The 27,562-nt window shown below is 39.3% G+C and overlaps 2 protein-coding genes across 2 annotated transcripts in view; both read left to right on the forward strand.

Moving 5' to 3' along the window:
* The first annotated feature begins 325 nt into the window (after positions 1-325).
* IL18RAP (interleukin 18 receptor accessory protein) lies at positions 326-16,908 on the forward strand. Its single transcript, XM_062579298.1, has 11 exons — positions 326-407; positions 2,453-2,584; positions 3,740-4,010; positions 4,144-4,318; positions 5,692-5,866; positions 8,273-8,341; positions 8,605-8,725; positions 10,510-10,664; positions 11,499-11,636; positions 15,641-15,811; positions 16,424-16,908. The coding sequence occupies exons 1-11, from the start codon at positions 326-328 to the stop codon at positions 16,786-16,788; spliced, it is 1,854 nt and encodes a 617-aa protein (XP_062435282.1). The 3' UTR covers positions 16,789-16,908.
* A 2,422-nt stretch (positions 16,909-19,330) lies between these two features.
* The window catches only part of SLC9A4 (solute carrier family 9 member A4), a 34,663-nt gene continuing 26,431 nt past the window's right edge, over positions 19,331-27,562 (forward strand). The window contains exons 1-2 of the mRNA XM_062579426.1: positions 19,331-19,592; positions 21,892-22,355. Of these exons, the coding sequence (XP_062435410.1) occupies positions 19,331-19,592; positions 21,892-22,355 (726 nt within the window). The remainder of the gene's footprint in view (positions 19,593-21,891; positions 22,356-27,562) is intronic.

Raw genomic sequence — 27,562 nt, forward strand, 5'->3', positions numbered from 1 at the left:
TGTCCTTCTAAATTTGAAATGAAGGCCATGTCCACACCCTCCATTCTCTGATTAAATCAAATGTGTAGCTGGCTACTCATGGAGACACAGCCATCCCAGTATGATGTTAAGTTGTGGTTTCAGGAGAGTTAATCTAAAGGGCTCACTGCTACCTGATTGCAGAAGTCCTGCTCTTTTCGTTTGTCTCTTTTCTTCCACTCCCAGCTATAAATACTCCCACTGCTTATCTTGTGTCAGGTCAGGAACTCCTCAAGTAGTTTTCTGATGGTTTAGCAAATTGAATTGAATTGGGTCATTGAAGAGCACCAGAGCTGTCACAGGCGAGATGCTGGACCAGTTGCCTGGGATCAAGGGGCAAGGGAGCTGGGAGGAAGATGAGCAGATGAAACTTTTCCCTTTTAACAACAGTAATCTATTAGGTAGCTCACTGACTCAAGAGACTGCAGCATTAAGTCAAATGCAGAGCTCTTAGGCTCTGCTTGCTACTGGTACCGGTGTGCCTTTGCCACACTGGCTGATGGGTGACATAAATCAAAACACCATCTTTTATTTTAGACACTATGAACAGTGCAGAGATGTATCACCTATGTATGCCTTGGGAGATGTCTTTATGTTTGTCCTAAATACAAATTCAAAAGAATCAGGATCTACTAATCATTTTGCAGTGGATATGACAGTCTCCCTAAAGTTTAAGATGGCCTTTGCTCAGTGCTAGTAGGAAGCTCCTTCTCTTTATTCAGACTTATTCGTTGGCTTGGAGCATTAGGAGGATTTTAAAATACGTGTGGGGACATGACAATGGGCAGCAGCTAATTTTGAGGGGTAAGACAAACAAATAGCCTACTCTATGTGACTGTTGAATGTAAAAATAGATCATTCCATTCACTTGCGAGGAATAGAGACATGCTGAACTGAATGATGACTAAAGTGCTCCTTCCTCCGTAAAATAGTTGCCTGAAAAAGTGCAGAGTGGGTGTTCTCTTCACTTTGTTGCTAGCTCAGTGTTCGCTGGATGCTTTGTTGCTGCCTGCTCCTACGAGTAGTGTCTGATTTGCATGAGGTGCCAACCAGTTATGGAGGAACCCTTGCCTGGCTTGTTCTTTCTTTCCCTTGGGCTGACTCAGTGCATCTCTGGCAGCTGTGCAAATGCAGAGTCACTCTGTGGCCCAATGAGCAAAGAAAAACTCCTCGAGTTCTTGGTTGCACAGTGCGAACATCGGCAAAGCATGTTGCGCTTACTCACTGAATAGGGTAGTACACAAATGTCAGGCGCAGGCATTGGGTATATTATAACTAAATACCCAAATCAAGCCATGCCCAACCTGGATGCATGCTGGATAGCCTGCCTTTGCTCTAACCCTGTAGTTGAGAAGGCTGCAGGATACTCAGCTCAAAATTTCTTGACAGTGGAGGTAAAACACCTCATTCAGCAGGGTTTGGGGTTTCAGCCATGGCAGTGCACTGGGCTGGTAACAACCCTCTGGACCCGAGCTGTGATGTAGGGGTCTGTGTGCAGCACAGACTGCTCCACTTGTCCCCTGGGGATCAGGGACCTCCCAGTCTTGGCTCACAGACTACTTACCACACGGCTGATACCTCAGGACAGTGTGGATATTACCCTTTCCAGCATGTTTCTGCTAGGATCATTCAGGTAGTGTAGCGCTGTATTGTGGTACGGAGGTGAGGCACATGCCGGTAAGCTGTGGAGGAGGAGGGTTTCGGGGTTGATCTGCTGACCTTAGCAGAGATCTTGGGGCATGTCTGTGCTAGGCAGAAGTACAGTCCAAGGGGAGCTTATCTGTTGGGTTAGCTCCAACGACCTGATGTCCACATTGTACATATTTTGAAGAGTTTTACTTCCAAATAGTTCTAGTCCAGCCCCATGGACTGAACACTGTTTGCAGCTATAGCTCTGATTTAGTATAATCCCAGAGGAATCTTGTTCACACACTCTGGGCCTTCTCACTTTGGACTTTCAGATACAACAGAGTCTGAAGGAAAAGCACTGGGGATCACTGCCAGTTACACCTTCCTCCTAGTCTGCTGCTAGTGGTTATCTCTAGCTGAAGGCTGATCGTGTTATCAGTTATTTTACCATCTGCCTTAAAGAAAAGGTTTCTCTTACTTCCTTCAACAAGAGATACTGAAAGACCTACAGTTCTGCTACAGATCTGCATTGTTGTAGGTATCACTTGGAAATCCACCTGTGAGCAACTCCATGCAAGATTTGTTTAAAGAGATTGTTGCATGTTCTTGGATATCATCTATCCTGTGTCTGTGTGAAACAGTATGAGCAGGAAGAGCATTGCAGATCACATTTTTAAAATACACAGTATTCAGGAAATATTTTCTGCTGATGTTTATAGAGCTACGTAATGAAATATGCAACCATACCTGTCGTGTATAATGTGGATTATTATTTGCAACAAATGGCTGTTTTCCTATTTTACAGCAAGCAAGACGATTCTTAAAGAAAATATCTCTGAATATCAACCAAAAATGATAAAGAAAATTATACTTGCTTTTTACTGGATCCTAGCATTATTTGTTGGTGGGGCAGAAGTTAGAGAGATTAATTTGCCAGGTAAGAGGCTGCTTTGGTGGGTTTTCATGTTTGTGATCCTTTCTAACAGCCGAGAAAAGTGAATCTACATTTTACCATGCCTTCATGATTTTTTTCTGCACTTATTTGTGCCTGTGTAAGGCAAACAGCTGTATGTAGCCTTTCTGCAGGCCTTTTAAGTGTTGGTAGTAGAATTGGCACTAAATATGATGTAAAATACTGTTCCCCAATGGAAAGAAAAAAGCAAAAGTGAAGGAGAATTTCTGAGAATTGAATGGAGAAAATGAAGTGCTGCTGTGACTCCTTGAAGTCTCCAGCACCTGGTCTAAGTGCATGGGAGGAGGAAGAGAAAGGCAGGCTGAGACCAGTGTCAAAGTCTTCTGCCCACATAGTCTATATGGAGGAGCTTGATCAAGTTCAGTTTGCAGAGAGAAACTGAAACTGCCAAGAGTCTCCCAAGTGGGCAGGTGATGAACCGAAGAATTCATGCCCTCTCTTCTGCTGAAGTGAAATCCTGCTATCCTCCCACTTTCAGACTTTGAACCCTCTTTGGGGTTACCACATCCTGACTGGTCAGAGAGGCTATGCAGCAAGGTCAGTCAGCCTTTAGAGAAACTGTGGTTAGGATGATCACAGATTTCAGAATACAAAAATGTGTTTAATTTTTGTGGCAGCAGCTATAACATAAAAGCAGAAAGATTTGAAAGCGATGAGAGGATGACAAAATGCTTGTCCCTCTTAGGCTGAATAGTGAGTGGGGCAAGTAGGCTATGTTTCTTCAGATTTTTCATATTTATGTTGGTCAATCCCTCCTCCATTAATCTGAAGCGAACTGGGAGAGCTACGTCTACTCTTCTTGAGAGATGACGTTTGACAGGTTAGCACTCATTTGAAAACCTTAGGTTTGTAGAAAATCTTAAGCTGTTTTCACATTAGGCTTTGAAAAAGGCCTATAAACCTCTGAAAACCTTTGAAAACCTTAGAATAAACCCTTGAGAACTTTAACCAGTTCCATCTTTAAGGAAATCAACTTTGCCAACCTAACATCACATAACAAAACATTAGTCTTGAAGAAAGGTAAAAATATATTTTTGCAGTGTTCCTAATTTTTCTAAAAGCATGAATGCTTTCTGTTCTTCTTAGGTGATTCTGATATTTTGTTGTCCTGCTTTTCAGGATGTCCCCATGTAAAACCTCAAATACGGTATCGTGCAATTAGTAATGAGGAGTTTGTTTTACAATGTGCTTTACCGGATAAAGATGCTACCCACATTTTTAACAAGTCACTTCTAAAACAACATGAGGTGAAATGGTTCTGGCGTCGGAAAGATGAAGAGCCACTGAAGGAGATTACTGAGAAAAGTTCTAACCCTATTCATAAGGGGGATGCACTGTGGTTTAAACCAGTAGGAGTTAGTGCTTCTGGAATCTACATCTGTATGATAGGGTATGTAGTGGGGCAAAATGCTTATATTTCTATGCAATAATTATTAATAATAATTAGTTATTAATAAATAATACTACTTTTTTGGTTTTGTTTTATATATTAAATGTTTAACCTGTTTTTCTGCATCACCTAGGGAAAAAATCCCATGCCTCAAAATGATTCTGGAGGTTCAAACAAAGAGTGAAGCAAACTGTTCAGATTATGGCACAAATACACTGTATCTTCTTGCTGAAAATGGGAATTCAATAGTTTGCCCAGGAACAAAATGTTACAGCCCAATAAAAAAGCCAAATGTGAAATGGTACAAGGTAAGATTTGCTGTCTTAAGCATTCAAGAAAGGTCAGTGCAGGCTTTAAGCCTAGTTCACATTTAGGTGCCACAAGTCCCTGAACTTCTCTAGCAGACTGAGATTTACAACCTCAAATCAGAATTTTGTATTACTATATATCAAGTCTGTATGTAACGGTTTTGAAGAAAGTGAAGGTTTCTTGTTTCGCAGAAGTTGGTATGATTTTGAATCTTTTCTCATTCTTAAAAAAATACAATCCATGCACACAAAATCATTCTATGAAATAGAAGGCTAGAAATGCTTTCTCTTCAGTTCCTTGAAATATGTTCTTTATAAAATTTGTACATGACTGAAATATAAACTTTAAATTTTCTTTTGACATTTTAAATTCCAAAAATATCAAATGTACCAAACAAGGAGCTTTGTTAGAAACACAATTATTTTAAAATTAAAATTTCAAAATACTTTTTCTAAGACTCCTATTTTTAATGAAAAACTATATCAGTGAAATGTACTTACACCTTCTTTTTCAAATGACCATTAAAATACAAGCCAATAAAATAAAAAATGCAATAAAAAGCAAGCTAATATTTACTCCATTTATAAGGATTTCACTATACTATATAAACCTGTATAATTTTATCCAATGAAAATGACTGAAAGTTCCTCAATTGTGCATATTTCTACATGGTGTTATAGCATTATTTATTCTATCAAGTGGAATCATCTAATTAAAGCTACTCTTCGGTTACTTTCAAAATTTAAATGAAGCATATATCTACCTAGGTCTTGCTCTGAGGCCCACTGAATTTAAAGAGAGTCTTTCCATTTTGCATTAATGGATTTTTTTTTCAGAAATTTGATTTAAAGAAAATTGTTCATAGCCCTAGAGATGAGCTTTTCAAAAAATAGCCAGCCTTCATCCTTTTGAAAGCAGTGACAGTATTATCAAAACTCAGTCAATCTGAAAACATAATTTACTTCTTGGAAAAGAATGTGAAAATGGCTTCTAATCATTTATTTGCAAAATAAAAATGCCCAATCCTTCATGAAACAAAGAAGTGATCCTTTTCTTTCTTTTTTGGTTCTGGAACTTTATATAAATTGATGATTTCATATTTCTCTCTGCAGGCATGAATGTTAAAAATTGTTTTAAAACAATTTGAAAGACTGTGAGATTCCAATATTATAGAATCCAATGGTTTAATATAACTGACAAATGTCCTCAGACTCCTAATAAAGCTTTTTGTGGCTTCAGTGAGAAGAGTTTGGCTTAGCCCTACCATTACATCAATCCCATGATGGTAGTAATATAGATACTGTAATTAACATCATTAACATCAACAGAGAAAAGCGACATCTAATCCTTGATATTCTTTTCTTCTTGTTAGGATGGGCGTCAAGTAAAACTTCAAAAAGAGAGAAGTAGCCTAAAGTTTGAGCATAATGAAATCTACTTGAATCCAACCTATGACAAAGATGCTGGAATGTATGTCTGTGATTACACTCTATTTGACAACAATACTGAATGGACAATGCGAACCATAGTTACAGTAGAAGTCATCAGTGAGTAATATAACAGTTCAGAATAAAGTATCTTAAGTGAAAAGATGTTTTCTCTATTCTTTCCTACACTATTTCTCTCTTTTGCTCAGGCTCTTCTGCAAAAGGGGCATGTTTTCCTCTTCAGGTTCTTTTCTTACCTTTGGGGCTATTCATGTAAAGTCTTCACAATCTCTTTACACCTTAGCTAACATTTAGTCTCATAATCTGAGACATATATAAAAATAAATTAAAAATCTTCAGCTGGTCCATAAACTGGATGAGCTAAACTTTCATTAAAATCCTGATCCAAGGATTCTGAGCATATCTCTGGGTGTGGACTAGAACCTTAAATGCTCAATAATAATGTATAACATACAGCGCCATAATTTTCAAGATCTGATTTTGCCTTGGATTTACTGTCATTTCTAACAGTGGTGATCACATCTACAAAAGGATCTCTAGATCTGGAGGTTGAATTCATAAAACCCCAGTATGTGCCTGTGTTCTCCATCTATTTTATGTGGAGTTTTACTGCTTTATATGGATAGTCACGTACTAGGAGGGGGTAACACTGAACCTGCATGGGAAATGCAAAAAATAGAAGTCCATCTCAATGCTACCTGTGTCCCTGAAGTAGAGGATTATGTGAAAGCGGGAGTTGCAAAATCCCCTTCTGCAGTTAGAAGCCAATTGTGGCATGGAGAATTTCATCTTTTAACTTGGCAATGATGAGAAAGGTGATGTGGGTGGGTCCATCTTATATGTAACAATTTTATGGTGGAGAACTTGCAGGAGACCTGAGAGCAACATGAATAACAAGCAAGTCACTTGTTGCCTGCTGTTTTGGGGAAAATATTACGATGTGCGTGACCTATTCTTTTAGGCCTTATCTGTAGTGGTAAATAAAATTGGCCACAGCCCTGTGGCCCCATGATATGGCATAGCTCTATATCTTATATTCCTCCTCCAAAACATGGTGACCTTTCCTGATGATTATTGGCCTCTGCTTCTCTTCAGCTCAAGCCTGGACATTTGCTAGAGTATTAGTTGAAATGCACCAAAATTGTGGAAGAGAACATGATAGCAATTACATACCATGGATGAAAGAGCCTATATTTAGTTTGTTAGAAGAGAGATTTGGTTATGCTTTTCCCCAGACATCAGTGATTGACTGCTGTAAGACACTTATCAGACACTCCTGTCACTCCAATCAATCACAGGCATCCAGAGGAAGGCACAGCTACAATCATGCTATGTCTTGAGGTAGAAGGACTTTTGATCTGAGCAAGTATAGCTGTTCTGCAAAGTGGGCCACTCTGCAAAAAGAAGCTTTTTGGAGTGAAAGAAAGGATAGTTTGATGAAAACTGGTTCTATCATGTAATGGTGAGAGGGTTCCTCTGAAGTAGCTGGTCCCTGCTCTGAAATGATTAATACATTTTATACTAAAAAGTCGTGGGAAGAACGCGTCAGGACAGGACCTGGAAACCACATTCCACCACCCTTTCAGAGCTCCTTGTGCTTGGTTACAACAGCAGATGCTAACTCGCTCTTGTCTCTAGCTGTATTTCTGCAGTATTTTCCAAGCAGGCAGGAAGTTGCTCTGCTTTCATTCCGATCAAACCAAAACTGAACTAATACACTGTGCTTCTCAGTTCTTGTCCCTCAGTTCATAGCATGGTTGAAAAAACAGCTGAAAAGGGCCATACACTCTCTGAATTTTCTGTATTGTGGCTTGGCTTTAAAAAAAGAAAAGCAGTGGGGCACCATTTCCTGCAGCGTAGGACTTTCCTAGAATATTGGAGCTGTGGGATTTAGCCCCTTTGGGCAGCAAGGGTAACTGTTTAGATCACAAACCATATTGTAAAACCGTATTGTGCAAAGCGTGGATGCCATTATCTGTACCTTTGGTAGCTCTTAATTTGAAAAAAGCATAGTTATTTTAATGCAAGTATTTGTGTTGTATATTTAAAATGTAGATGAATGTTGATATGCTCTGTGTATGTTTACTGGGCATGGAACTTGTCTGGGCAGGGAATTGCTTTGGGGGTTAGGTTCTTCATTTTTTTTTTTTTTTTTTTTTTTTTTTTTTTTTTTTGCATTGGGATACCTTATCTGTGAATCCTAAATAACTGTAAGGGTGGGATAGATGTTAAGCTGTTCAGCTCAGCTAAGATGACAGAGCTTCAGAACAACTGCAATAGCAGGTCTTTAAGCTAGTCAGCCTGCTCCAACTAAGTTTTTCAGCTGCTAAATCTTGTAGTAAAAATTCCCATGTCTGTGGATTCTCAGACATCTCTGCAACAGCTATAAATCATCCTCTTCAGACTTTGGTCTAAATTCCACCTAAAATTTGGAAAAAAAAAGTCTATCAGATATTTTCTCTAGTCTTCTACTTTGGTGATTAATATTATTACTGTTAATTGCAGCAAAAAACACTATTCATCCACCAAGCTTCTTGTATCCCAGTGGTGTCACGATCCTTGAAGCAGAGCTTGGTAAGTTTTGGTTCCTTACCTGAAAGCAAAGGGAAATATTTGAAAGGGATATTATTAGATCATGGTAGAACTTGGTAGATTTTGATAAAACAAACCAGCTTTGCTCTCCCAGAATGAGAATTTTATTTAAAATGTAGTGTTTCCTTGGGGTATATCTTAGTATAATAAAGGAAGCATCGTATACTATACAGATCCTAAACTATTGAAGGAGAAAATATTCTAGTGACCTCTGTGCATAGTTTTCCTGTGTTAATTTGTTCCAGGAAAGCCGCTTGAATTGAAATGTGTTGTACAGTTTGGATTTGAACGATTTTTTTTGCCGAGATTGACATGGGTAAGAAACAATGAAGAAAATATAAATGAGAAGTTGGAACAGGAAACAAGGTAAAAAACAAACCTAGTCATCTGTTTACACTGTCAGCAATTCTAAAATCTTTCCACAACAACTGCTTAATGTGACATTTCACTGCAAGAAACTCAGAAGGCTCTAATCACACACTTTGTAAGCAGTCAGCATGTTAACGTGTACGTCCCTGGGCCTGTGAGCGGTGCATGCTCTTTACATACAGAAGAACAGCTTAAAAACACAATATAGTTGTGTCAAGAACTTGAATTTACTTTGTAACCTGAACTCTTCCTCCTAAAGCTCCAGCTTACAGGCTGTGCCAGTGTGGATGCTTGGTTCCTTGTGCTGGGATCAGTTGTTTCCATATGCTCCCTTTGTCCTCCTTGTGAGCAATTCACACCAACTGTCTTAGAAACCTGTCTGTGAGCGGGGAATAAAGCAGATCCAATAAAACAGTGCTATGGATAAGTTCTCTGGGACATGGAAACAAGTTTGGGTGTCTCAGAAGTTAGAAGTGTATTTACTGAGCTATACGTGTTTACTGAGGCTGTTGAGTCAATCTGAGGAGTTACAGCACTGATTTTTAAGACTCTTCAGGTCTTCCATGTGAAGAATTAGCTGGACCCCTCAGAGAAGTGATACATGGGGAAAAGGTTTCCTGTGACTTTGGGATAACTTAAATTGTCACCATGTCTCCTTTTTGTTTCTGTAGTTTCCTGCCTCATTCACTTATACAGTGTCCAGCTTGGGCAGGAAATGTGGTGGAGGCAATAGAGACAAGCAGGTCTACATTACACGGCTCTGTATATTGGGGAAAGCAAAAGCCCTACTGTCACTGTTAAAATGAAGTTCTTAATAGAAGCCGAGATGATCACACACACACACACACACGAACACATGCACAAGATTAAGTTTCAGAATTCAGCAACTAACTTATGGATTTTCCTAACTTTTGAATGCTTTGTTTTGTAATGTTCTTTTTACCAATCTTTTAAGCTTTGTAGGTGTGTACACTTCACTTTCTGTTTATTTTTCCAACACCTGCATGAACCTAACACCCCCAACAGGTCTTTAGCACAGACTGAATCCTTAGATTTACTGTCTGTGCCCATACCTGCATCTCTTGTGCTACCACAGTAACAAAAGGTTGTCACTGGGCCATACTGACCTGTAGTAGCGTGACATGAGGCAACTTTAGGATGACCAAGAGACGCTTGTACTTTGGCTTTCAAAGAGGAATGCTGTGACTCAGAAATCCTGACTGTTCTCTAGTGATTGCAGGCACAGATCTGTTGCCCACTATCTGTCCCCAACCCCAGAGTGACTCCTCTGTTTCATCTCCGTCTTCTAAACTTCAGATCACTTATTTCTGTCTTATTCTATTTGCCTATTCTGTCCTCAGGCTTTTTACCCCAGTGAAAGAGACTATGCTTTCACGGTCTTCTTGTCCAGCTAGTCCTCTCTTAGAGCTCCTTTCCAAAGTTTCATTTCCAGGCATTTCCTCTGAGGAAATCTTAGAAAAACACAAATAGTCTTAATGAAGTCAAAAGTGTCTACATAATTAAAGCAAGGCAAATGCTTAAATATTTTGTTCAGCTGATGAATTAAAAAACAACCTTTTAGTCTGTTGACCTTTGATGTTAATACTTTCTTATGATATAAAAACCAATGGAAGTTCCCGATCAGAATATCGCATCTATGTTAAAATGTTAAGCTGAATGTTGAATGTTACTCACTCCTCTTTCTTTGTATCTAAGACATCAGCGTATTGTGTGAATGAACATCAAAGGTATATTGCAAATATATATTTTTTTCTCTTTAGTGTTCTTTCGAGTAGTTTAAAGGGCCGCATACTTCGTCATGTTGCTAAACTGAAAGAAGTTACCGAGAGGGACCTCAGAAGCAATTTCACATGTTTTGCTCAGAATACTGTGGGGAACTCTACAGCCGTGATCAGGCTAAAAAGGAAACAAAGAGGTAAAACTAGATGGAGGGTTATTTGGCTTTAGAGACACATTTTGTTTTACTCACTATTACAGATTCATTCCCCATGACATGGTCATTGGCTTTTCAGTCAACTGCAGAAATTTTTTGAAGCAAGTTTGATTTTTCAGATGTCTAGAAAGACACATTGTTCTGGTGACTACTCAGATGCCCTGAGTATCTGGGAGGCTGCTACTGGCAAGTGGCCCAAGTGGAAGCTGGAGAATAAGTGAGAAAAGAGAGGTGGATCTACTAAAATGAAGCAGAGTGTTTGCTAAAAGTCATATATTCCTTGATTTTTATCAGACATTTCTGTTTGTTTCTCCAGTCCTTAGCATGCAGGTTTCTGAGAAGCTACTCTAACTGATATGCATATGGTAGCCTTTCAAGCAAAGATCAAAAACTGAGTTAGTGTGGAAATTAAATTGCTCTCCTGTTTCTGATCGTAGTTGGTAGTGGAGCAGAACAGGAAGTCTCCAGCTGAGTATTGTGTGTGGTAGTAAACTGATGTGTCTTTTTCATCTCAAGTGATGGCTACTTTCAGGCCTGTTGAGTAGACTATTTTCTCTGTACCTTCCATCACAGACTGGCTTTTCATACTCTCAAGCAGATGCCCCTCAAACATGATCCTTGGTCTTCCTTCAGTCTGTGGATCCATCCATAGACTGAAACACTATGCTGAGATTTGCAGACCTCCCTGAAGTTTGCCAGTGGAGCAAGAACGAAGATAGTGAGCTGACTTATCCTGTTTCCAGAATGAGCATTTCATCCAAGTGTTAACATTATTTTGGAAACCGTGAGTTATGATAGACCCTTTTCTTTCCGCAGTGTTCCTCTTATATGTACTCTGCAGTGCCATTTCAACACTATTTGCATTCCTTGTGTGTGTTGCCTTTGTTTACCAACACTGGATTGAAATAGTGCTGATATACCGAAGTTATCTGATCCAGAATGAAACTACAGAAGGTAAGAAACATGCTATGATATTACTTTTCTCCAGTTTTCTTTATGGCTTTTGCCTTGTGCATTAATCCGGTGTGTACTAACCACTTAATTTAATGCTCTTAGTAACCTTGCTCTCTCTGAGCTGATACAAAGGCTGTTAAAACTAGCAAGATATTCAGTAGATTCAGATAGCAAAAATACCAGACAGTATGGAGGAGATACCTAAACACCAACTGAAATGTCACAGTCAGCCTTTTACGAGATCCCTAATATACCCACAGAAGATCAACATACAACATTGAATTGTGGCGGTCCCTTTATAGAGAACAATAGAGAATTGCCAGTGTTTTAACACAAAATCTTGCATAAACAAAGCCTGAATGCTAGAATCAAATACCCTTGCAGAATCAAATGAAGTACAAAATATAATGCTTTTTTTTTTAACGTTTAAACCAAATAATTTCTCAGAAGAATACGCAAAGATGAGAAATAAGATGACATAGGGCACCAACTGAGAAGTATACTTCTGGGCAATATTCATACTTCATTTCTAAAATTATATTGACCATCTTGACATTTACACCACAGTGATCACCTTCTGTTCTGATATTTCCAATCTCTGAGGTAGTGATACCCATCACATCAGCTAAAATGGGCCTCTAGAATGGCAAAAATATATCAGAAATGACAGTGCCTACTTCAAAGAACTTATCTAATTTTCTTATATGGGTGTAAAGAAATCTGATATTGTGTGCCTTAGGAAAGTTTTCTAAAAATTCTTGAGTCTTGATGCAGCATGATATGTATATGTCTGTGTCTGCATTTGTGTTTCCATATGTATTCTTCATTTATGTGCAAGTGCGAAATAACTGTATTTATATATCTATAAATATGTACACAATGAAACAATTGACTGCCCTTTTGGGAAATATTTTTATGACCCTCATGGCAGCTGGCAAAAGTGATTTGGGAAATCACTCAGAATTTCCCCTCTGTTTAGTAGCAAATTGATGTAAGAACCTCTGGAAAGTCCCCTTAGAGCTTTCCCCTGCATGTCAGTAGGACAGAGACAGACCTGCCAAGGTTTGTACATTGAAGTTTAGGACACTATTGGGTCCCTCACAGCTAACTGCATCTCATACATGTTTCTGCAACTAGAAGTGCCAGCCTCCGTCCCTCTCTACCACATGCACACGTCACCATTTGCAGCATGGACTTGTGGAGCAGGCACAGAACAGCTGTGCCTATATAGCAAGTTATCTACTTGAAGGTTATTCACTAAAAAATATATGTTCCCCACAGCAGGACCACATCCCTCTCACCTCATGTGGATGCATATCAAATCACATGATATATGAGAGACTTGGAAGAGACGGACCAGGGAGCAATTAAGCAACAGTTATAATTTGTTATTTACTATTTCTTCCTTTCTATCTTTTCTTATCATGGAATCAGAAAATTACAGAGTCACGCAGGTTGGAAGGGACCCCTGTGAATGCTGTGATCCAATACCCTGCTCAAAGCAGAGCCAACCTAGACAGGGTGGCTAATGAACCCTTCCAGTCAAGTTTTGCATATCTCTGATGTTAAAGAATTCAAAACTCTGGAAAATCTGTTCCAGTGTTTGACTACCCTCACAGTGAACACCTTTTCACTGGTATCTAATTAGAATTTCTCTTGTTGCAAGTTGTGTCTGCTGCCTATTCTCTTCCTGCTTCACTGGGCACCTCTGAGAGGAGTCTATCTCCATCTTCTCTGTACCCTTCCATTAGGTAGTTAAAGACAGCAGTAAGGTTATGCTTTATCTGATGCCTCTCTCTCCCTTAGCTAGCTCTGTTATGCCTGCTAACAATCTTCCTCTCTCCCACAAAGTGAAAGAAATAATGCAAAATCTGTGCCTCTAACATTTATAGGTGACTGATGCATTCACTTTGCTTGATCTAGATAATCTTCCTTGCCAACCCTCTGTGTATCTTATCTGTCTGTGTCAAAAGTCCCTCAGGGTGGAACTGCCCTCCTGTACAATTCTGGAAACAAAATCCCAGTGATGCTTACTGTGTATATATTTTTGGCACGCTGTTGTTACAATAACGTTATAAAGGAACCGAGACCACTACACTCCTATATATGTTTATACTATGTTTAGTAGTGAGGGTTGTCTAATAAGACTGCAGTGACCTCTGTGGGTGAAATGAGGAACATCTGACTTCTAGTGCAAAGGATTTACTGACATTTAAAAACATATTAAAAGGAGCTTCAATCCAGGGTGCAGCTGGACAGTATAGCAAAATCAGTCTAATGACCCTCTGCCCCAACTCCGACACCAGTCGAAGGTGCCTGCTGTTGGTGATTCACTCTCAACTTGGTGATACACTGACTCAACTTGGTGTAAAAATTACTCAGCAAGAAAATGAGTAGCTAGCAAATTGAATCAGCTTCTTCTGTTACCACAAGAGCTCCAAAGCCAATGCAAGGAAGTGGTGGAAGTGTGTGGCCAGGAGCACAGACGAGGAGCAGAGAGCTGACTTGTATTGTCAAATCAAATCCTCAGCCTCTAAACTAAGTTTCCATACCTAGATTTTATTCTATTGACACACTTTTTACTACATGGTAGTTTTGGATATAGTTGTTCAACCCCAGGTTGTGCATGCAGTCAGCTTTCCCTTTGTATTCTCCACATTCCCTGTAATCCATATTGGCTCTTCTAGATCCTGCGGGAACCTGATGGCTCTGGCTCAGGTTTGTGATCCTAAACTTACATCTTGGTGTAGAAACTACAAATTTAACACTGAAGCATGAGCTGATATTCAGCTCACTGTCATACTGGTGTCTGTGCTGGAGGTGGCTACATGTTTCAGTTCCCATTCTGTGGAGGCCTAATCAATACAGTGAAATTTAGAGAGCTTTTCAGATCACCCTACAGCAGGACGCTGCATTAGGACCCTATTCTGACCAGCAGAATTACTCTCTGGTTTCTACCGACCTTACTGACCTATGGAACAACTCCGCTGATCAACTATAGGTGTCTGATGTCATCTGTACTGCTTGAGAGTGTCCTGCTATTCCCATATAGAGTTTCTGATAGTTCTTGTGTTGTGCTTGGCAGTCCCATCAACCTTAGGGCATCTCAAATGTACTAGGCTCCTACATTTGGGTAAGAGGACTGAGTCCAGTGTGTCTTTTTGCAGCTTTATCCAGCAATTCCATATGTTTTTCTTCCTTCTTCCTCAAATGTTGTTCAAGTTTTATTTAGGAAATAAATATAGTTTTCTTTTGACTTTTGGAGAATGGACCTAATCTTGGACAGCAGAACAAGAGTGTTTCAAAGCTGAGAAAAACCATAAGTATATTTGCCACCTGCACCTAGCAGATAGCTTCCTGTAATGGGACTGAATCAAAATTCTGGAAATGATCAGCACTCGGTTTCTGAGCTGTTATTTGGGTCAGATCTAAGCTTTGTTACTTATACCCGTCTCTCCAATTGGAAACACACCAGTATATAAGAATAGCACACATCTTTTATAAACCTGTGATATACAAGAGCATTGGTCTTCCCCTTTTGTAGTAAAATTAACTACGTTTCCAAAGTAGGTTGTGCACTAACGAGTATTTTTGGAATCAGTGTCTGTGTGAATGAGAGAAAAGAATGGAAATCCTTAACTGCAGCATTGGATTTGGATGGAAGGGACCAGACGTTCCACTAGTGAAGACTGGCACATATTTGTTAAAATGCAGAAAAACGCCCAACTAAAACTACCTTGCATTATGTATTATGCACCATCTCCATTTGCTTTGGTAGTATGCGTTTACAAAATTTTTAAGACAGTGGGGAGCAAGAGGTAGCCTTGAGTAACCAAATGGATGTACTTCATAAACAGGTGACAATTTTCAACTAATCTGTTGCACTCAGTTAAATAGAACACAAATGTACAAGATATAAATGGAAAATAATAAATAATCCAAAAGCTTCAGATATATTTGTTAAGGTATACAATGCTATTTATTTATTTATTTATTTGTTTTAGATGGCAAAGAATTTGATGCGTTTGTGTCCTATGCAAAACTAGACTCTTCTGAAAGTGAATCTACTTTAATTAGTGAAGAAAAATTTGCCCTAGAGCTCCTTCCAGACATACTAGAAAATAAATACGGATACAAGTTATGCCTTCTTGAAAGAGATATTCTTCCAGGAGGAGGTAAGGTCCCCATGGATGGTAAATCTCCAATGCTCTTTAAAAATGTTTTTCACTTTCCAAAAAATCTTATGCAGTAGATCTGCAAATGGTGTGTTTTGGCAGAATTCTCATCATGTTTTGATTTTTGTATCTGACCTCTACACTTGAGGAACATGAACATTTCAGCATGTTCCCTGGGGAGATATGAGGGTGAGACAAAGCTTCTTGTCCAAGAAATTCTTTGCAGACAGACTCCATTCCCTATAAAAAAGACCCCCAAATGCTTCAGTAGTTACTCTCTGACTGAGTTTAGTCAGTGCTCCCTGCAATAATTAAAAAGCCTTTGGTACATTTCACTGGGATAGACAAAGACTCATCCAAGAGTTCCTTGAGACTCTGTTTGACTAGTGACTTCCCAAGTGTGTTGTGGTTTGAGCTGTGTCCTTCACCTCTTGTGCAGCAAGCTGTGGTCTCCAGTAAGACCATAAGAGTGGCAGTGGTATCTCTGACAGCAAATGCAGTAGAGATCATGTGATAGCTGTACATCCGTATTTCAGGTTTTTAGCTGTTGTTAAAGGAACTGGTTTGATAAAAAGTCCAATGTCCAAGTAACCATGACTACTTCTTTTCCAGCATACACAGATGAAGTTGTAACAGCTATTAAACAAAGTAGGCGAGCAATAATTATTTTGAGCCCTGCCTATGTCAGCGGACCAAGCATCTTTGAACTTCAGGCGGCAGTGAATTGTGCATTAGAAGATAAGAAAATCAAACTACTTTTAGTAAAATTCCAGGCTTTCCAAGAGCCAGAGACTTTACCTCCAGTAGTGAAAAAGGCTCTACGGATTTTGCCGGTCATTACTTGGAAGTCTGCTGCTCCAAACAAAAAGTTCTGGAAATACATGCAATATCACATGCCAGTGAAAACTACTAAGATATTGAGAAATTACAGCCTAAAGAGCTTTTTCCGAAGGTTACTCAACCTGGTTTATCAATAACAGAAATCTCACAGAGAGATGACAGCAGACTCGGGAATGGTGACACGATTGTAAAAGATCTGTCTTGCGTCAGGTGACCAGTAAGGACTGTCACTTCGGTCAGCAATAGCTTTCTCCAAAATAGAGAGGTGAACTGCAATGTGACAGTGCTACAGCACTGTGCAACAACTGTAAATATGATTTAAATTTCATAAATTATTACTCATCACCATTATTATTATTATTTATTATCATATTTTATTGTGATATTGATACATGTGAATGTTTTGCATTTTGCACTGTGTTTCTACTGGAAGATCTATTTTTATATTTTTTTCTAGAAAAAGATTAATAAAGGGAACTCTAGAGGAAACTTGCAGTTTAATTTTCTTACACAGTCCAGCAGGACAAATCTAAACTCTAAAAACGAGTTACTCCCTCCTGTGGAAAAACCAAGGAGGAAAGGTCTGGGAAGCTGCCAAAAGTAGGTATGCCTAAGTGGTTGAGAGCAGGAGACAAGAAGGAGTGCTGTTGGGGCTCATTTCAGCCCCTCCACTATTCCTGCAGAAGAAAAAACCTTGTGAAACATTTCATCCTCAGAGACATCTCCACACTGTTGGTCCTATGTAGTGCTGGTCACTCACAGGTCCCACTGACTCAGCTTGTGCATTGGGTGCATCATGGATGTAAATCAAAGTCCTGGTTGCCACAGCTAATAGGGTGACTTTATCCTTCTTCTAGAGACTCTGAAGTGCTTGTGCTTTCCCTTGCAGTCCTCCGGGTGCTAACTCTCCAGGGTTCAAATCATACAATTCACCTACCTTTCATCCAGCTTGTAGTCCGTATGTGTGTGGCTGCAATGGAGTGAAATGGTCTGTGTTAAGAAGAAAGTCTGACTAGGAGAACCACAGATCTGGTGTTCAGCAGGCTTCCTTTGGCCCTCAAGTGAACAAATCCCTGTTATAATGCTAACTGAATAGCTGGACAGCCAGATGATGCATTGGAAAGAGACTTTAAGAAATACTGCTGTTAACAGGACAATATAATGTATACTGATAAAAAGAACAACTCCTTCATAAGCAGGCTGAGCCTTACCTACCTTATTTTGTGTTGGATTCAAATTGGTAGTGGTAGTGTGCAGGAGAAGCAGGAAGTGCCTCTTGTAGAGACAGAACATTCAACTACATTACTGGCTGTACCAGAGAAATTTTTGACTCTGAATTTGCAACTACATTAGGGTTTTAGTTCAGATCATGCTATGCTTTAAAACAAATCTCCCAATTGTCACCACTTGTTGCCTTGTTGTTTGCATCTCAGAGCGTCAAAGAGTGCACAGACCAGATCCCTTTCTGCAGACAGTTGTGTGGAAGATATTCTCAACCCCTGGTGGACATTGAGTCTACAGGACCAGCTAAGAGCCAATTTGAACGGATCCCCTCCCAAACACATATGGTGTGGATGTGGGGCACTGGCTCTGCACTAGCTGTTTTGCTGTACAGCTCTATTCCTGCTAGGCTGAGGTACTTGCTAATGTAGACATAACCCGAGATTCAACATTGTTTTCTAGCACAACCAGACTAGTAGGTGTGAAGAGAGTAAGTGTCAGTAAATTAAATTTACTCACTGCTCATGTGGGCAACATGGACTTTAACAGCTTCTCCTCACAGTAAACATGATTTTTTTTTTTTTTTTTTTTTTTCTGGAGGAGGAGAAGTGACTGACTAAAAAATTTTGGAGCAGGGTGACTTGATTGTCTAGTAAATGTCTTGTTGGCATGGGTAATACAAATGCTGAATACAAGAGATACCTGACATCCAGGTTTGTGCATGTAATCTGACACAAATATTCCTCTTTTTATAAATTTTTTGCTAAAAATTGTGCATAAATTAAATACATGCATTTAAGAAAAATAGCATATTTTAAGGCTAAATGAAGATGTAATTTGTGTGGTCCTCCACCAGATGTCCCTACAGTAAGCCCTGAGGAGTACATTTTATTTACACACCAAGTCGGTTTTTACGAAGTGAGAAAGGACCAGTGAGCAGTGCCAAATGTGGTACCTGAGTTGCTAGCTGTGCTGGGGCGGCAGGCTGGGAGAGAGAGAGAGACGACACGAGAGGCAGGTATGGAGCAGGTTCTTCTGCCTTTTGACGGTGCTGCCATCTCTTCTGTCTGATGCTATGTACTTGTGCTGCACTTTCTGCTTGAGAGATGCGTGTTGCTGTTTAGTTGTCTTTGACAGTGGGAAAAATCAAAGTGAGTTGAAAAATAGTGTAGTTAAGGCTTTATTTCTTAACAGGTGATGCTGTGATGAGAGTTGATCCGGGTCTGAAGAGCCTGAAGAACTGGTGTCTTCATTTAAACTCCAGGTCCACCTGTAGTACAAGGAAGAGCACAGGCAGTTTAGGACTTATAAAATGAACTCTAATAGGCAAATGAAGCAGCTCTGATGAAGAAGCAGCTGGGAATATGAGCAGTGTGAATCGACAGGTGTGAGTGTTGCATACCTCTATGCACTTGCCATATGCTACATCTATAATAGTGGAGAGGCACAGCTTCAGACATGGACTCCCTTGTGCTCACACATGCAAAGCTTTTGAGCTGGTTGCCATCGCTGTTGACTCTGGTATGCTCTTCTGCTGCTGTTTATGCAGATGAGCCCAATCTGAGCAGTAGTTTCTTGCCTCTCTATGAATCTGACCATGGGGGTGCTGTTGGCTCTGTACAAGATGAAAGGCTGCATGTTTTCACAGTTGATTATGGCTATGTGCAAATTCCTTGTGAAGTTACTCTTTGGATACTCCTTGCCTCTCTTGCAAAAATAGGTAAGTAGAAAATGGGATCATGAGTCCTGCTATCTGGGCAAGAAATGAAAAACATACCATGTAATCAAATATTTTACATATATTTTTGTGGCTGGAATTGTTTTTACGGGTCTTATACTGCAAAAAGCAAGTGTGTTCTTTGACAATGACATAATTCCAACCCGAAATGCTTCTAACTTATTTAAGTGAATATATCACCTGTAACACTCATGTCTCTTGGGTCGTCCACGCCTGTGAGTAGCAATGTATCTCTCCCCCCGCCCCGCCATCAGTGCTTTTCATCCCTTTTTCTAGCCTTTAAACATCACAAGAAATCAGAGCTTACAACCTGCCTTAGCTGTAGAAATCAATAAGAGCTGACTGAGACTTTAAGTGTATTGAAGCCGGGAGGCATTCTTCTGTTGTGTGAATAAAAGGAAACAGTTCCCTAAGAGTCTTTGTTTTAAATGTTTGTTGTCTGAAGTTGCTCAGAAAATAATCCCAGAGGAGACAGTCTGAGAGACTAAGAGAGTGTAGGTCATCAGAGAAACAGGGTAAGTGCTACCTGAATGCGTACCAATACATCTAGCTTCTATTGCAGTTCCATATATGTATCTGAATGACAAAAGACAAACTCACAGAGAAGTAGGGACTGCAATTAACACAGCAAAAATGGCTCATCATCTGTTTTATATCTATGTGGCTAGGCTCAAACTGGTTTGGCCATTTAGAACTAATACAACAAAATTAAATAAATGATGAGGTGGATGACAAGTGTGAGGAGATGCATACAAGTGATTTTCCTGCCATGTGATTTTCATTTGATTTTCAGACATTGCTAGAGAATAGACTGATATGTGAGACTGATTATTTTCTGGAGGTGGCCTGAAGATACTGCAATTTTTTCATGTTGTAGTCCAACAACTAACTGTCAAAGATCATTACTGCTTACTGCGATTTGGCAGTTTCACAGCAACTGATCGTTCCATCTCCTATGAACAGATGTCTCTGCTACTAAAACAATTATCAAAATTTTCATGAATGCAAAATTTATCTAATCAACAGTGTGTGCTAACAGTATACTCATATTGACCAGTTTCTTCATGCATCATCTATAGAAGCACAAGACTTGCCATATGGCATATCTACTATATAGTTTGTTTTGAACAAGAAATAGATACTTCAGAAGAGCTTTGTGATCCTGAAGAGCATAAAGACCAGTTCCTTCTCTGGGAGTTTTCCAACAAAATTATTGTTGAAAAATGTAGTGATGTTGAATTCCAAGCTACTTTGAAAAATGAGTTAGTCTGAATTGTCCTGATTTGGTTGCCTAGGGAACAAGATTACCAAATTGTTAAAATTTTTTGGTGTGGCATTCATATATGATCTTCCTTTTGGATTTTAAGATTTTGGGGTGTGAAACATTTCTGAGATCTTGAAAGCCTTTATGAGATGGAAAAGTAATCCTGTCATTCTGTAAAATTGACAGAAGATTTGATTTTTTTTAATTAAAAAAGGAGATTAGTAAGGCTATGACCATAAAATACTTTTTTGTTAAGGGCAGTTAAACTCTCAAGGAAATCATTTTAAATTTCACAAGAAGAATTTTCCTTTCCCTTTAATTTGAACATTGCTAGTTTGAAAGTTGCAGAAATGCAGTCACGTCATTAACGGCTCAGTTTATGAGATGAAGGTTCACCTAGCTTCAGGTATGGAGACACAGCCACTGGATTTACAGGTTTCTTAGTTTGTCTCATTCTCATTCTTGTAAATTTAGAGCAACTCCTTGTATTTCTAGATGAGGAAGCTCTCATTCACGGTATGTTTATACAGTACCTAGTAAAGTGACTAGATGAGCTGTTGTTAGACATCGTTACAGTATGAGTGTCAAAGGAGAATTATATGAATGCACTTGCAGTAGTAATATATCAAAGTAGGCATGAGGAGATTCACATCCACAATATATATACGATAAGTGCAACCCTTTTTCTTGGCAGTTATTCAGCAAGGATTTTTTCCAAATCGTGGAGAACATTTTCAAAATGTCCATGTGCAGATGTATCTCTCTTTCTAGAAATTGAGTCCATATTCAGTCAGAAATTAAGAAAAGAGATTCATGGGCAATTTCTTCCCCTCTTGTGGTGATGAAAATCCAGATATGATTCATTTTGAAAGGAAGAGTACTGCTTTTGTATTTACACTAGTAATTCTAAGAGCAGAACCTGGTCTTCTGAAGACAAAATACTCAAAGATAGTCAAAACATCCGCCTTGATGTCAGGTTAATTTACACTTGAATATTATCTCATTTTTTTATTCAAGGTTTCCATCTTTATCACCGATTGCCAAGACTCATGCCTGAAAGCTGCGTCCTGATTGTCGTTGGAGCATTAGTTGGAGCAATCATTTTTGGTACTGATCACAAATCCCCACCAGTGATAAACACAAGTATTTACTTCTTGTATCTCCTTCCACCTATTGTTCTGGAGGAGGGTTATTTCATGCCAACTCGCCCGTTTTTTGAAAACTTTGCATCCATCTTGTGGTGGTCTGTGCTGGGATCTCTCCTGAACTCCCTTGGGATTGGCCTCTCCCTCTATGGAGTCTGTCAGATAGAAGCCTTCGGCCTGACTGACCTGAACCTGCTGCAGAACTTACTCTTTGGCAGCATGATTTCAGCTGTTGATCCTGTGGCAGCTCTGGAAGTTTTTGAAGAAGCCTCAGTTAATGAGCAGCTTTACATGATGATTTTTGGAGAGTCTTTGCTAAATGATGGCATAACTGTGGTGAGTTTGTTTCCTTCTTCATTTTCCTCCCTTTGAGCTGTTGTGTCTTGCAAGGTTATTTGGTGGAGGGCAAGAGCAACTCTGTGATTCCAGATATCTTATTCTATGGATACACCATTGGCAACCCACACATGCTTTTACATATATAAAAATTGCATCCTATATTAACTCTTTCAGAAGCAAACTGCCAAAGAGCTGCTAGAAAAGGGAAGCAAACACATCAGACAGCACACCCTGCTCTTGCATTCGCTGAAGAGAATGGATAAACTAAAGCTGAGTTTGCTGCTAGGATCATTGTAAGACCTAGCAACATTTTTGATCTTGTGCAAGCAAATAAACAGAAAATTGTTGTACTCTTTAAGGACTGATTGCAGCTGGACAACAATATAGGGAGTCCTTCCTTCTCGTGTGTTACTCTACCAAAAAACCAGGTGTGGTCAATCCCACATCATTCCCTCCTCCAGCCCCTTCTCCTAAGAAATTTCCACTTCCTCGAAGAACTTAGATCAAAATTCCAAAAGCTACTAATGACTTTGCAGAACTCTGTTTTTATCTACATAACCTGACACCTAATGTTCACCTTTCTCAGTGCCTGAGATAAGACACTTGAGTCTTATCTCAAGTGTACAGACACAATGCTTTTGGAGCAAGAGATACAAATTTTTTGAAATAGGTAAAGAGATTTTTTAGAAAGCTCCTTTCACTAATATTTTCCCTTTTTTATCATCAGCTCTACCAAAATTTGAGCAATCTGAAATTCTAGCTTTAGGTCACAATTGACTAAAGCACCTAGAACATAGACCTTTTTTTGAGCAAAAAATGTAAAGGAGGAAGTTCATTGCATAGAAACCAAAAGAACTGCTCATGTGCTGAAAGTAAACTGCAGGATAAGGAGTTTTGCTAGATAAGATCTTTATAGAATTTAAAGCACAGGAATCTGAAACACATTAAAAAAACTACTCAGATACTGTTAAATATGAAGCACAACACAACTTTGACTTCCGGTAAAATCTGTACAGAGTTCATTGCTGAAAGGCTTCATGGGAGTAGTGCAGTTTATGAGTAATGTGAAAAGGAAAAGGAAAGAAAAAAATTATTTCTTGTGGCTACACTCTGTTTATCATAAATCCTTAATCTTGTTGAATCAGAGATGTAGAACTGATGTAGAATTAATGGTCAAATATTCCTTATATTTGCATGCATACCTCTTATATGTTATAGTTTTAACCAAAAATATGCACCTATCACTACCACTTGCCTTTTTGGTTCTTTTAAGTACCGACCTCAGAAAGTAACACCCATTCCTCACTTAGGGTGAGGAGGGGTGACTCAGTCTATCCATTTTTTGACTGGCTCTCTACCATGCCTTCCCTTCATTCCTAGATGTATATGTGATGTAGGTTTAACTCATTATGGCATTTACATGAGCTTTCAGTCAGGATTCTGCTACAGCATGAACTTGTAGGGATAGAAAGTCTTTAAAAGTAGTAGTATTTAGGCATTTCTCAGAGGTACTGTGTTAGCCAAAGAAATGAAAGCGCTGTACATCGGGAGTGTTTCCTGCACCACGATGAGTTCCCTTTGCCCTGCTTGCTTCATCTCTGGGGCTCTGCTCACGGCAGATACATTGCCATCAGTTTGTCAGCTTCTGCAGATAGACTTCTGCATCCCTCACCTCTCATCCTTTTTCTGGGCTTTCAACTTTGCAAATTCTCTACCAGGCTTTCTGTTTGAAAAGGTGGAAATATTTCTCCCTCAGCTGGAGCTAATTAGGTGGCTTTTTCCTCTCTGATACCTCCATTTGTTATTAAAGTCCTCAAAACTGTTTACCTCTGATGTCTTATCATTTCCTCCCTGTTTCTCTCTTAACAGCTTCCTTTGACTTTATGTGTTTAAAAAGATAATATGACTGAGATATATTTTGCTTGCATATTTTGCTATTGTTTGAATGCAAATATTCTCCCAGTTCTCCCCAACTTGCTTATCAATTTGAATGGTTTTTCTGCAGCAGAAAAAAATGTTATAAATTTTGCTGAACTTGTACTTTATGTCTGAGACAGCAATAGGTCCCCCTATCCCATATTTTGTTAAATAACTTGGTACAAAAATTCCCCAAACTAATAGAATGTAGAATGAATGTGGTGATTTAGGAAGTATTTCTTTGGCTTAAGGAGCTGGCAAAAAGGTTGATATTGAACTCCTTTTCCATTATCTTTAGAAAGGCGAAGTCAGTGGGCAGAACAAGAAGGCTCTAAGTCCTGTTAAATACTCCTTTTTCCAGTTACAATTTCTGAGCTGAGCGTTAGCGTCAGAGTGCAGACGAGAACGGGAGCAGGTCTAGCATGGGTTAAACACAAGTGGCATCTCAAGGCCTTGTCTAAAACAGTGACCTTGGTAAATCCAATGCCGATGCCATTCAAACCTGAAGACACTGAAGCTCTGTGGAGGACCCTGATTTTACTGGAAAGCTTTTCGGGCATCTGATGTGTTGCTTCTGCGCACACACAGATCACCTCTGTCTTGACAGGAGCTGAGCAGCTGCATGCATCAGGAAACTAAATATTTCTCCTGGTTACTTCACCTTTGAGGCTTCATTTTAGAAACACTCTCTGAGAACACCTAGTACATCATACTGTACTCAAAAATGAAGTGGCAGTGACCATTTTCTATCATGGTGTCATTTACCTCTCTGATGCCTCTGTGGAGAGTTTTGGCCACCAAGAAATATGGGTGACAGGGAGCAGGATGGAGATATTCTCTACCTCTGCTAGTCTGTTTAGAATAAAATAAAATTCATGCAATGAGAAAGAAGAAAGTAAGAGTTAACAAGGCTGTCTACATCAGTGGTTAAGGCACTTGCTTGAAAATCTTTGTTTCCAATGCTTCTAGGATATATATCCTGTGCGATATTTATGTCATATAAACTGCAGAAGCCACAGCTGGAGCAGGGATCCAGGTCCAGGGGGAGGTCTCCTGTGGGCAACAAGGTCACACTCACTGTTCATCTCACCAGCAATATAGGCCACCCAGTGGTAGCCTACACGATAATGTCTCCTCAAAAAACTCGAAGCGTGACAATCACAGTTGTTAAATGAGGCCTGTTACTAATTCATCCCTTCTTTCTGAGCAAACCAAGGCATCCTAAGCTGACTCAAGCTTTCCTATCATTTAAAGAATTATAGTAATTCATTTACTGGCGGAAACACTACGATGTAACTTAGCCAAGCAGCATTTACAACCCACTTTACTAGTATGGTGACCAATCCAAGATGTCATACAAAATAGTTTATTACTACAAAGCATATCACAAATAAGGAAATTGTGTTATTATACACTTTAGGAGCCAGAAAAGGAAAGGCAAACTTGCTAAATCATTTGCTGATGACAATTTGCCTTACTCAAACTCACCACTATTCAACACCTTGGTACCAGTTAGAAAGACACCTAAGTCTTAGCACAAATTTGTAGTCAGCAAGAAAGGGAGACCGGAGAGACAGAGCAGGCTTTGTAATCAAACGCTTTGGTAAATATAATAAGATGTATTTACTGTAGAGCCATGAACTCTCTTTTTATTTTCTGCCACTGAAAAGACTAATTTTATACATAATCATCAGGAAAAGCAGCTCTGCTTATTTTTTAGGATGTTCTCACATGGAACATTTTGTTGTGGTTTGTCTGTCCCCCAGAAATACCAGCAATGAGCCTCCTGGAGAACAGACTTCGTGACTGCTCAAGGTTATATGTTCCCAGCAGCAGTTTAAGATTAGATAACGGTTGGGGAATAATTATTATCCTAATGAGCTTGACTCTTCTACCTGCAAATATCTGCTTTAATCTTCTTAATACCTAGACTTCCTAAATTAACTCCATGAAGAAGAAAGACCAAAGAAACTCAGATAAGACAAGTAGTTTTGGTCTGTTTTGCACCAGATGGCTTTTGGGACTAGTTCTTTGGTGTAATAGCTATGGAGAATTGGTGTCATTAGATGTTTCCAACAATCTCTGGAAAACTGAAAGGCAACCTTCCCGTGGTAAACATTCTCTGCAAACAAATCTGACAGGATTTAATATTAACCAACTGTCAGCAGCTTCTAAGACATTTTTATTATTACCCCATTCACCCCGTGCAAACCTTCTAATAGCTTTCAAAAGATGGATGAAAGTTGAAAATACTGAAGATTTTTCATCATTAATTTCTGCAGAAGAGAAATTATTAATAATGTAAGTATGATAAACCCAACTGATCTAAACTTAATGCAATTATCTTTACAAGCTGAGCTATATAATGTAGTAAATTCAGTCTCTCATGTTATCTGACAGTGTTTTTTTAAAAAAAAAACATTTCAAGCTTTCAAGCCAAAATGCGTGTGTTAAGGTTAAGGGTCTCTAAGCCCTTTAGAGTGCAAACCAAGCAGAGCTTTTAGTGCCTGCTGTGAGACTGGCAGAACTGACACAGAGTTATTGCGGAGGAGGCTAAGTGGCACTCCCCCAAACCACACGAGGATAAAAAGGCTGCAAACTTCCCCCTCCCGTGCTGTTGCTACACTAATGTGAAATCTGCAGGGAGCAGGATGGGCTGGGGAACTGTGAGCTTACTCAGGACCCTGTGGGCAGCTCCAAAAGAAAATGCCAAAAATGAAGAGGTTTAGGGCCAGACCAGGGCTGGGAAAATGTCCTTTGGATATTTCTAATGATGAATATAGTAGTGACAGTCATTTATTGGTTTTTTTTTTCGTCAATGAGCATAGGCAATACTTACTATATTAATAAGGCAACTCTTTAAAACTTCGATTAAACAAGAGTTCTGCTATGTCTAACACCAATAACAGAAATGACTGCATTTATCTAGAGGCAATATGATACTGGGGTTGCCAGCTCCTGTCCCCTCTGCTCTGCTTTCTTTCTTTTTCATTGCATTTGTGGTACATTTCATGATTTTTATGCATCAAGTACTACTGAAGAGCATTTGACATTTCAAAGTTTATTCAATAAGGTCCAGTTGACAGATCATGTTAGACTGCCTAAATGGCATCTAGGGTAAAACTCTGATTGTTAGTCACTACCCTGCCTTGCCACATCCAGAGACAGAAAGATAAGACGAGGAAGAGCCTGGAGTTGTTAGGGTATATAGCTGCTGCAACAACAACCTCTGCTGCAAAGGCAAATAATGAAGTTTGTCTTCAAAAAAACAAGAGAGCGTGAATATT

This window comes from Rhea pennata, chromosome 1 (assembly GCF_028389875.1).
Source record: "Rhea pennata isolate bPtePen1 chromosome 1, bPtePen1.pri, whole genome shotgun sequence".
Classification (NCBI taxonomy): Eukaryota; Metazoa; Chordata; class Aves; order Rheiformes; family Rheidae; genus Rhea; species Rhea pennata.